Raw genomic sequence first — 12,498 nt, forward strand, 5'->3', positions numbered from 1 at the left:
AGTCACAAGCACTGTCCGACCAAATTCTTTTGAGCAGTTACTCTCAGATAATCACAGGAGCACATTTTCTTCCCGCACACGTAATATTAGCTCCCACCTCACCTGTAGAAAGGGAATGTAGAACATTACTTTGAAAGTATTAGACACGAAATGTGAAAGAACATACAGTCTATGAAAAAGAAGTACCTTAAACAGCGTATCTGTATGAGCCAAAAGTTAAAAAAAAACTAGGTTCTAAAGAAGACTGTGCTATCTGTAAATGCATCTTCATTAAAGTGTGAAGCTGATGAAAATACTGATTATAAAAAAAATTTCTTGAAAAAGGTCTTTTCCACAGAATTTTAAATTTAAGAGCAAGATAGTATTCTATGGAACGATAAATCCAACATTCCTAAAGAAGAACTTAGACCAAACCAAACTAAAAATTTTTGAGTGAAAGGACAACATAACTAAAAGTTACTGGGAGGGAGAACTTCATAAATTAGTGGTATACAATGATGCACACCTTTTTTATACTTTTTGTTTTTTTTTCTGGTACCGGGAATCGAACTCACGACCTTGCACTTGCCAGGCAGGCGCTGTGCCGCTGAGCTAAATCCCTAGCCCCGATGCACACCCGTTAAAAAGATGATTTTGGGGTACAGTATTTTTTGTGACATTAGCAAAGTATCATAAAAGGAAACAAATATTAACGTGAATTATGTTGAGAAATATCTCCATGTTTCTTTTTAGTAGAATGGTAAAGTGTCCCTAAAATAATTCATTTCAAGTAACTGCTTCATAAATACATGTCACACAAAATGACAACCATAAGCAAATTAGTCTCACTGTTAAAGATTTTTTAAAATTTTTAGGCAAAAGTACTACTTGATCCTTTTGATAAAATTCTCTGCACTATCCACTACATTAGCAATGTTTTAAAATTGGCAACTTTATCATCCTCAAGAGTCATAGTTTTTGTGGAAGGAAAATTCATCAAAGTGTATTTCAATAACTTTTAGTAAATAAGCTGGCTCAGCACATTTTCGGCCCAAAGGCCTTTTTTGGTGGTTGTTTTTTTTTACAGATAGTACATATAGTTAAGAAATTAACTTTTAGGGTATAAAACTGTTATCTTCTAATTAATTTTCAGTACTAACAACACTACATTATAAAGAATGCAGAACATACTTCTATATTTATTTGGCTTTCCCGTAGCGAAGACATCCGCTTTAGTTAGAGTTAGTTTAATGCCTACTGGTTGAGAAAACAAGGAGATTTTACTGAACATTAACTTCTTTGATGCTGTAAGTGAATGCTTTAACACATGGCTTTTCTATTATATTATTTCTGAAAAGAGCATTGATGAAACATTATACTATTTTGTTTAGACTGTGCTAATAAAAATATTTCACCAAGTATTGGAAATTTTCCAAACAATCTGCCACCAAACATGAATTTTAAAACATGGTCATTTTTTATAATTATTACTTTCAATATACTAAAACATTCAGTAACTATTCATTGCACATTAAGTGAAAAATTACTTTTTAATACAATTTTATTCAAAGTCTTTAAGAAACTCATATTTGAAACATAGAAACAATCAGACTATAATAACAGTGCTGCATAGATCATGGTGTACAAGCGACTTCTTCTGAGCGAATCTTCAATTGTTCCCCAGCAGAAAATGGTAGAGACAGGCATTGTTTCCTCTCTCTGCACTGGGAAAAATGGCTTCAATGGTGAAAAGTCACTATTTAAGAAACAAAGATTAGATTATCTCACAATTTTATCCCCTCTTGATATTTCTCAAAGATAGAAATTTAGAATGCAAGGATCACTGGAAGGGAACATGAAATAAATTACCTCTTAGGAGACCGCCTGATCACTGCCTGTTTTACTCAGACAAAACATTAAGTTTTAAACATTATAACCACACTTATTATGCTTAACTGCAAACATGAATACTTTTTATATAATGCATGCCTACAAAGAAAAATGACCTGTTTCCTATCCTTTTAACTTCAGTAGAAAAAAATGTTACCACAAATGGGAATTGAAAAAATAACTTTCATAGCAAAGAATTAACACCACAGAGATGGAAGTATCTTCTGAATACTTAGACTGAACTGGGCAATGAGAAAATGCTGAATTTCTTTTATAAGACTACTTTCTGAAAGGGAAGAATTAGCAAGAAGTTTGTAGCGTGAAACACTGTTCATTAAGAAAACACTGTTACCCTGAGAAACAGTCTTTGAAATTAGCAGTGCTTTCGGAGCCCTCAGTATGCAGGAAGGAACAGGTGGCCACCTCCAGCTTCCTATGGGGACCTACATGAAGAATGCTTTGATCTAAAAGGGAATCTGAGCTTCTCTGCCACACCGTAACAGTTCACAACCAAAATACCCAAATGTGATTAAGTACAAGCCAATTCTGCATTCATTTTGGGTAGACTGTTTCCTTCTCTAAGAAATGTTTATACTTCTTCAAATGGCCGTGGACTCAAGCCTAACTGTTCACAAAAAAGAAATCTGTTAGTAAACTGGTAGTCTTAAAATAGTGAATAAACCTGTCAGACCTACAATGTCCAATGCACGCGTAGAGAAAAGGCATTAGTCACTCTCCACTGGCCGTCGCAGGGCACAGACAACTGTTTTCTAGTCAGAGGCAAACGCAAACGTTCCTGAAAGTGCACTGTTATTTTTAACATCTCTTAAGCATTTAGAGGCAGCACTCATGACTTCCTGCGTACTTTTAATATAAAATAATGCTTATTCCCAACACCCCCCGATCCCGTTACTTGAGAAAAGACAAAGTGGAACAGCTGCAGCAGTAGCAAGGTATTTTCCACAAATAAAAATGTAGCATACAAAAAACTGGCAAGTTAGTGATAACTGGTGATACGGACGCTCAGTAACACCCTGCCCCGGGGTCCAAGTTAAGATCTGACAAGTTTGAAGCCTTGTCCCGTGTCCAGCACAGCAGGAAGAAACCAGCTCATTTTCAATCTTTTCAAGCACCTGAAGCACGTCTTGCAGACCCAGCAAAGGTTCAGGCCACACAACCAGCTAGCTAAGTGCACGAGCGGGTACGTGACCCGGGGAAAGTGCAGCGTCCAGTGTTTGGCCACGTCGCTGCCCGTCGGCAGGTGCAGCGTGTAGTCACTCCAGCGCTTGGCCACGCCGTACACCGCCTTCACGGTGCGCCCCTTCTCGGTCCAGCAGATGTCGTGACCAGGGTTGCAGTTATACTCAACCCAGTCCTTGGTGAAGTCGCCCAGCTGTGGTGGGTCGGCCTCTTCAATATCTACTGTCTTTGCCATCTCCGCTCCTTGCACTGCGATATACTGGTCGTCAACCTTTCGCACCTCCTTGACCCACGGGGCCGAATTCTCGGTGTCTAAGATGATGATAAGCCGCGAACAGAAGGAACCGTTCTTTTCTCTCCACCATTCTACAAGTGTGTCAAGGGGCAGGATGTCTCCACCTGTGGACAAGAGAAAGTTGAACAGAGAAATTTCTGAAGCCTCTCATGAAGAGTTTTCTCATGAGTTCTTTGCCTTACAATTCTCAGAATTAAACATGTAAGCAAAAAAGAGATGCAAGCATTTGAAAGACATTTTCAAACTGTCTTTGCAGAAGATATTTTGAAAGACAGATTTTCATCTTCAAGTTTATACAACCATCCTTACTCCTTACATAAAAAGGAATATACTGTGATAATTTAAGAAAATTGTTTTACATATTTATGCTTCTTGATTTTACAGTCAGTTTATATTCCAATAAGCTCACCCTCAGTTGAAGACACTGTACGTCGATTATACATTTTGTGGACCTCGCCTACCGAGTATTCCTGCACACTGCAGAACAGCAGATGTTTGCCTTCGGGCTTGGGGGGCTCCCTGGGACCTGAGGCTCACCCACACTACCTGGGCTCCCTGGAGTTTACTCTACTGCACACTGCTAGTCCAGGAAAAGAACAAAATTCAAATTCAAAGTACGTTTTCTACTGACTACATATGGCTTTTGCACTACTTTAAAGCTAAATCAAAATTATACAGAAAGCTAATATTTTTTGCTGGGATAGCAAACTATAGCTCGTGGGCTAAATCCAACTTGCCATCTGCTTTTATGGAACCTAACCGCTGAGAATTGATTTTACATTTTTACACAGTTTAAAGAAAATCAAAAGAATATTCTGTGCCATGAAAGTCACAAAAAATTTACATTTCATATATGTCTATAAATAACATTCTATTAGAATACAAGCACACTTACTACTTACATCCCCTGGATGGCGGCTTTTGCTCTACAATGCCAAAGCTAAGTAGTGGCAATGGATTCTACAGTCCAAAATTTAAAAGGCCAAAAATACCTGGCTCTGTGCGCGAAGTTTACTGGCCCCTGTTCTATGCCACTAGTAAAACAATACTTCCTCATGTTCACAAATAGGTACCTACTACGTGCATTTAAAAAAAACACTTCCAACAAGGAAAAGTTCAAGAATGGAATTATATTTATATTAGTGCTGTATCTGAGGAAAGACAAAGAGTTTGAAAAGTCTAAACACTTACTTGAGAAAAGTAAACACATTTCTAATCCTTCCCGTGCAGAGGGTGGGACCCACGGTTCTACCACCAAACCACATTCCCAGGCTTAAACAAACACATTTCTAAACTGGAAACCTGTTTCACAACTAGTCGATATTATATATGGTTCACTGTGCATTGGAGTATTTTGCATTCACTTTCATTTTTAGGAATGTTACTTTATTTAGTTCAGCCTTGCATGATGGCAGGTGCCTGTAATCCCAGCAATCAGGAGGCTGAGGCAGGAAGATTGCTGTGAGTTTGAAGCTAGCCTGAGCTACATATTGAGTTCAAGGCCAGCCTAGAATACACAGTGAGACCCTGTCTTATAAACAAACAAACAGGGCCGGGGATGTAGCTCAGTGGCACAAGTGCCTGCCTGGCAAGCACAAGGTCCTGAGTTCAATTCCCAGTACCAAAAAAATAAATAAACAAACAAAATTATTTATTTCAATGACAGGGTTTTTCTTGCCATTCTCTTTAGTTCGGTGCCAGTGGTAACAGCAACCCTTCCCTCACCCTAGTCCTAGCCCTGTCTCAATGACATAGAGACACAACCATCCAGTTTTAGGGATTATATTAAGGAAAGAACAGAAGTAGAGACAAAAAAAAAAATTGCCTAGAGATCTTCTCACTTGTATCTAAGGCAGTATGAAATTTGGGGGGAATGGAAATAAATTATGATATAATCTTAAAAGCTTGTATCATAAAATAATAATTATTTAAAAATAGATGAGCAAACAGGGTGTAGAGGTGCACGCCTGAGAGAAGAGGATGGCCATGAGTTCGAGGCCAGCCTGGGCTACGCAGTGAATTACATGGCAAGACCCTGTCTCCAAAAACAAAACAAAGAAGAAAATGTCTATGCTGGCAAGAGAAATGCACAAATAGAAACGTGTCTATAAAAATTACAGCAGCAACTGTTGGTTTTAAAAATATTTGACTAATTTTCTGAAGTTTTTACACTGAACATATACTACCTTTAAAATTAGAAAAGTTTTAAGATAATTCATTAGCACAAAATCAACAACCTAACTTCAGAAGACTACTTGTTTCCACCAAGAGCAATCATCCTTTGTTTAAGTATCAAAACCAGAGAGGGAGAAAACGTTTTATCGTTTGCATTAGTGATATGAACTTAGACACCAGGCTAAATCGCGATCTCTATGTACGATTTATTAATCATTCTTTAACCGGCCTGCTGCATCAAAGCCAGGCAGCGAAGCATGTGTGTTACGAGCTGCAGTGCCGCTCACACACGCTGGCTCGGAAGCGCTAATCGGCACCCAGTCCCCACACGGCGCTAACGTGTCACACCTCCAGATCACGCGTCTTCAGAGATGGCCCGACGTTAACGTACGCTACTGCCGGTTCTGTGCCATTTCTCCAGAGATCAGAGGATGACACAGATTCCAAGAGCTATTACGAACTCCACCCACCACAAAACAACAACGCTGAACACGGTGCACCGCCGCTTCAGTATTCTGTAGCACATTCTACCCTCATTCACTTACAGAAATGCTCTTTCCACACCAGCAGAGCAGCAGGAAAGCCTTTCCAGTTATTTCTGCCCTGCGTCTCTGTACGAAGACTGTACAGTGTACTCGGCTCCCAGCCCAGACACGAAGCACTTACATTTATCAGACAGCAGCCATCTGAGGCATTTTAAATAACCCAGACTGCTTTTTTAAAGGGTTTATCCGTGATAAAAAGCATTACAGATTATCTGCATTTTTTCCATTTATTTCTGCTTCTCTTCTAATTACCATCATCCCAGACTGCGATTGATATTTACTAAATTTACATTAGCTTAATAGAAGTAGGTCTTCATAAATTAGTCCTACTTCATAATGAATGAACATTTACAAACACCAATTTATATCCTTTTTTTTTTTTTTTTTTTAACAAAGTCTCAATAAGTAGTCTAGGCCTGCCACAAAATTGTTACGTAGCTCAGGCTGGCCTTGAACTGGTGATCCTCCTGTCTCAGCCTCCCAAGTGCTACGATTACAGGCACGCGCTGTTATACCCCGCTTTATGTATTATTTATCCCGATGTCTTTTAGTTTTCCCAGGAAAAGAAAAAGTGGATATAAATACTAACCAGTACGCTTGATGCCTAGAAATTATTTCCAAAGCCATAGGTATTAACCACCAAAATTATGCCTTTTTCCCTCATCTCATTTGGGAAGAGTTTTTATTACAACTATTGTAGCAAATATACAATAAGCACTCCCTGGATTTAAGGATGAAATTTTATTTCTAGAAAATTTTTAATTGACTAGAAACTTTTCTTCTGTGTTCTGAGTTAAAGGGTAGCAGAGTGTTATATTATACCTGGAAATGAAGAAGCCATAAGGTTTAAAAAGCCGTTTTCTACATTGTGATCAAAAATAAATGATGTTTAAACCATGTTCATGTAGATGCAGAGTACTCTGTCCTTGCTTTTTGGAAAACGGGTGACCCACGCTAGCCTAAGCACTTCCCCGAAACCCGCCATTCCTCTATCACCACAGCGTCCATCCTTGTGGCAACATGAACGGAGGGAAAAGCCTCCCACGAGTCGGGCCAGCCGGACCCGAGTCACGCTCCCCACCTCACGGTTCTACCACTCGGCAGTACGGCCACGGACAGCTACGTGACATAACCACGTTCTGCTCCATTTTGTTCTTTAAAAAGTGAAAATAACAGCAATGGCATCTATCTCAAAAGATTTCATATGAAGATTAAATCTAATGCTGTTTACAAAGCACGAAGCACAGCAGCCAAGGCTTCAAATGTGCCGAATCTATATGAGGTTGCTCTTTCTAATCAGTCCGTAAGTTATTCAGTATTTATTTTAAACACAGAAAACGCCTTTGTCGTTGACAAAACCCCAGTGACAGCGTCGGCAGGTGAGTGCGGTCCCGCGGGAGGCCCTGCTTCCCCAGGCGTCTCCTTCTGAGCTCACGCGGGCAGCTCTGCCCCCGTTCTTCTCACACTTGTTTCCTGACCTTAAAATGTGTGTCTACTGACACTGCATGACTATTTTATTATTGTTGTGTATTCTTGCTTTAAAACATCTCAAATCTTTTCTAGAAAAGGCAGGATATGACTAAATATAAATGGACCTTTTAACATAAAATAATTATGTTTTCACGATTCATTCAATGACTTCATCCACCTATAGATAATTTAAGGCCCCCACCTATGTTCCAGACCCTGTTCTATGTAACGATTCAAGAGACAAAGTCCTTGACCTATGGGGTCTCTCCTGCAGTTGAGAGGACTGGCCAACGAATTTCTACACAGTATCATAAAGACAGACCTCATTTCTTTCTTGGCAGTGAAAGTGTTTCCTTTATTCCCATAATGCACATCAACCACAAGTATTTTATGTTTTTTTCCAACAGATTAAAAGCATTTAAAAAATCCAAAGGAGCGCTGCACGATTTCTATCTTACCAGGAAATTCAATGATCATGCTGCCCACTCACTGTACAGATGAAAAAACTAAAAACCAGCGCCTTGCCTAAACCAACACCGTGGTAGCCGTGAGAACAGGAGCCAAGCTCTCGCGACGTGCCTCCCTCCCTCCACAATGCCTACGGCGGGCAACTCTGGGGACGAGCTGGGCACGGGGCCACTGCCTGTAATCCCGGCGCTCAGGAGTCTGAGGAAGGAGAGGAGTGAGTGGGAGGTCAGCCGGGACTGTGTAACAAGACCCTGTCCTGCCCAAAAGCTTTTTAGTGAGCTCTGTAACATACATAAAGCTACATATATGAAGGACCACTGATACATGCATCTTACAACATTTAAAGACTTGGAAGTACTAGTTAAAGAAGCTTAGCAGCTTCTAAAAAATTTAAATCTAATAATTCTGAAAATACTTTAAAAGGAAACTAACTGTAAGTCTCAAATCAAGTCTGCTTTTTCCAATTACTATAAAACATAATCCCCGAAACCTGGCTGATTATTAGAGTTACACTACATAGGTATGTAAAGAGAAAAGTAGTCATACAAGTTCTTGGGCACCATAAAGTGGCAACCTGGGAAATTTAAGGTCTACACACAGAGCGGATTTCTACAAGTATGTGTGTCTTCACAGCAGTGAAACTGCCGAAGGGGAGTTTACCTGCGAGGGCCCACTCTCCCGAGCCATGGGTGTGCCCGCTGTAATACAGAATGTATGTGTCGTGTCTCGGTCCATCCACAGTCCGAAGTTCAAGGAAAGCTTTCAGTTTGGAATGCAGAGTATCAAAGGACAGTCCACTTGTGGAATAGTCACAGCCATAGGTTTCAATCATGTGATACGCAAAAAATCTTTGGATGGAGTTGAGCATGCCAGTCGACCTCAAATTTAATTCCTGAACATGTTCTGGTGGAAGCAGTGTTGGCTGACCATCAGGACTGAAGAAGAAAAAACTATTATTTTGGTGTTTAAAAATTATCTTTCTATGTAATACCCTCATGTCTCATTATAGTTGATTAAGAATAATAATCACAGTTGCAACCTAAATGCAAGGATTTTTAAGAATCATCTTTTCTATAATATTTATAATACTAAGACTTAAGCTGGGAAAATTACAATCTGATTTTTAAAAATCACATTTATCAATAAAGCAATAACTAAACTAAAAACTAGGAGAGTATCTCCAAATGTAGAGAGTACTACCTGTTGCTTCTTATTCTTATTTTCCCGTCAGCTGACAGCCATTGAACAAGACTTTTAAAAAGCAAGATCATACTGCATATTTTAAGAACCATAATAACTTATTCTTGAGAAAAATATTTTACTACATAAAATATGGAAGCAATATTTTAATTATATATTTCATTTCTGTGTTGAAAAATCTTTATAAAGTTGGTTCAAGCTCTACTAACTTAAGGCATATAAAAGACGGAAGACATTATCTATTAATATAATTTAAAGGGCCTGGGGATTTAGCTCAGCGGCAAAGCGCCTGCCTGGCAAGCGGAAGGTCGTGAGTTCGGTTCCCGGTACCGGAGAAAAACCAAAAACAAACAAACAAACAAATAATATAATTTAAAGACAAGTATTAATAGCTACATCTACACCTTACACACCGAGCACTAACTGAAGACTCAGATGTCGGAACACATTAAGACAGGACTCGGATACAGATGCTACACCATGCTTTACATGAGCAGAAACAAAATACTATCAGTAGTACGGGGAAGCCATCACTCCTACCCAGAAAATACGTTTCTACCCGGAATTCTGAAGCTTTGAATTTCGGTTCATGTGGTACAAGACTATTCTAAGAGCACTTAGTTTTCATTAAAAGAAAACATTTTGCTTCATATTTGTAACATTTAACAGTCAAGAAAAATGAAAGAATGCACAATAAACAGAAATTACAATGAAACAAAAATCTAACTGTGCACGTAATTCTTTCATGTATTCTTTCTGCAGAATTGCCATGTCCTACTTGAGACCTTTCCAAGTCTCTTGTCTTTTTTACTTCTCTCAAGAATTTTCAACTTTCGCCAAGCCATTAACATGGAAGAAAATATTCATTATAAATTTGTTTGGAGAATTTGTCAAATACTTGAAATTAGATAAAAACATTGATTTCAGAATATGCCTCTCACAAAAAGTATGATGAACACTTGGTCATCAAAATTCATTAGCAGCAAGAACTATTTTTTTTCTGTTTTATAGATATTTAGCTATAAAAAATAAAAATATAGCAGTATTTACAATTTCATGCAGATTTTCCACACTTTTGAGGTCAATGAAGTTTTCTACAGGTTTGGGATAATGAAATACAACCAGACATTAAATTTTAAAAATTGCAATTCTAAAAAAGCTGTATTTTATATTCATATACATAATGTATAAATATTAAAACGTTACTGAGTCAAGCAGTTATTTCTGACTACACCACAGTACCTGCAGAAATTGGTGGGAATTACGATGGCATATCCAACAGATGTTCCTCCCAAACAGTTACCCAATTCGTGGAAGAGCCCATGAGCCATGGATTCCAACGGCAGGACAATCAGAAACATGCTCAAGAAGATTCCATTTGCTGGCTAAAAGAAATTCAAAACAACATTTTTACACGGTGTGAATGTATGTATATATTTCCATACATGCATGTTGATGTACAGTTTTTATTTCTACTTCCAAAAAAGGATAAAAAGAACAACTAGTAATCTAAAAACAATTATAAAGTTAAAGCATATACATATATGTTAACTACTACAATAAATTTAAAATGCATCTAAGTTTCTTAGATGTGGCAAATCAAAGCATATCATATTTCTACAAATCTGTGAAATAATATCCCTTACAAACTAAAAACAAGACGTACAACAAAGCTAAGAAACATATCTCCTTGTGAAATCCACGTCTTACGTCATTTTGCAAATTAATATGTTCATTACTTTAGAGAGGATTCTTCTTTTATGAAAAAATTCTAAAAAAAATTTTTTTTCTCTATATTTTTTTTTGAGACAGGGTCTCACTATGTAGTTCAGGCTGGCTTTGAGCTCACTTTGTGGCCCAGGCTGGCCTTGAACTCGCAACGATCCTCCTACCTCAGCCTCCCGAGTGCTGGGATTAGAGGTGTGTGCCACCACGCCCAACAAAACTTGGACCACTATTCTATAGGTGGCTTTTTTTTTGTACTGGGAATCAAACTCAGGACCTTGAGCTTGCTAGGCAGGCACTTGTGCTACTGAGCTATATCCCTAGCCAAAAGCTAGAAATTATAGAAACAAACCTTAAGGTAATTTAAGATCCTAAAGGAGTGAAATGTTTATAGCTTAAATTTTTGTAGTGTTGGGGCTGGGGATTTAGCTCAGCGGCAAAGCGCCTGCCTGACAAGTGCAAGGTCATCAGTTCGATTCCTGGTACTGGAAGAAAAATGAAAAACAAAAAATAACAAATTAAATTTTTATAGCGTACCTTTGAAAAGCTCTAAACTCTATGTCTAAATTAAAAACTGTAGCAAAAGAAAAAGGCAGAAAATATTAAGGACATTTCAATATCCTAAAAAATAGGATATGGAAAAGAAGAAGTATTACAAAGACAAAGCAAGATTAATTGCAGTTAAAAGAAAAGAAAGGGCCAACTTAAGTGAAAAGAAAACATAAAGGAAATGGTCATTCAGTAATGAACTACATCTTTAGACTACTGATACTAATCCACATTTTTTTTTTGGTGCTACACCAATATGCACCAGCACATGTTTAACATTAAAGAGTAATTCATCTGTTCAAAAGTTTAATAAAAAAGAGAAAACCGATTCCCATAATGAAGAAATAGATACACTGCCATATTTTGGTAATTATATCAATCATATAATATACATTACATACAACTATGTATTTAGTAAAAACTATACATGATCAATTTAGAAACACTGGAAAACATAAAAAAGTGAAAACAAAAAATATACATGATTAATTTCAATTGTACTATCGACCATATACAGCTACTTCCTGAAATATTTCCAGACTTTATTCTGTGTCTACAGTATCACACACACTCATCTAGGTATATGTAACTTTAACAAAAAGGGATGACAGGGGCTGGGGATTTAGCTCAGCGGTACAGCACCTGCCTGGCAAGCGCAAGGTTGTGAGTTTGATTCCCGGTACCAGAAGAAAAAAAAGAAAATCAAAAAGGGATGACACATAATATTCTGCAAACTTTTTAATATAAGTCTATTAACATAATGATGAAGGCCAAATGGCATTCTATTATTGGCATTTAGACCGCATAGTATTTGTCATTTTTATAAACAAAACTATGCTAAACATCAAGTTGTCTATTAATGATGTTAAATACTTTTGATATTTGAGCTCCATCTTTGCTACACTGTGAAAACACTGTCCACTCTACTATGGGAATGGCCTTTCACTCACTACTTTACAGCTTTGTTTTGTTCTCAATTTATTTTAGATAAAAGTTATTCGT

General features: G+C 37.8%; 1 protein-coding gene across 3 annotated transcripts in view; it reads right to left on the reverse strand.

Moving 5' to 3' along the window:
• Positions 1-1,437: 1,437 nt before the first annotated feature.
• Positions 1,438-12,498, reverse strand: part of Tmem168 (transmembrane protein 168) — a 30,350-nt gene continuing 19,289 nt past the window's right edge. For 2 of the 3 annotated variants that reach the window (XM_005388106.2, XM_013516064.1), the window contains exons 3-5: positions 10,465-10,607; positions 8,683-8,957; positions 1,511-3,468 (exon numbers count right to left, since the gene is read on the reverse strand). In XM_005388106.2, coding sequence (XP_005388163.1) covers positions 2,921-3,468; positions 8,683-8,957; positions 10,465-10,607 — 966 coding nt within the window. In that variant the 3' untranslated portion in view covers positions 1,511-2,920. Of the gene's footprint in view, positions 3,469-8,682; positions 8,958-10,464; positions 10,608-12,498 lie in introns of all 3 variants that reach the window. The other variant, XM_005388107.2, reaches the window with a different exon arrangement.

This window comes from Chinchilla lanigera, unplaced genomic scaffold (genome assembly GCF_000276665.1).
Source record: "Chinchilla lanigera isolate Chin_1 unplaced genomic scaffold, ChiLan1.0 scaffold00031, whole genome shotgun sequence".
Lineage (NCBI taxonomy): Eukaryota > Metazoa > Chordata > Mammalia > Rodentia > Chinchillidae > Chinchilla > Chinchilla lanigera.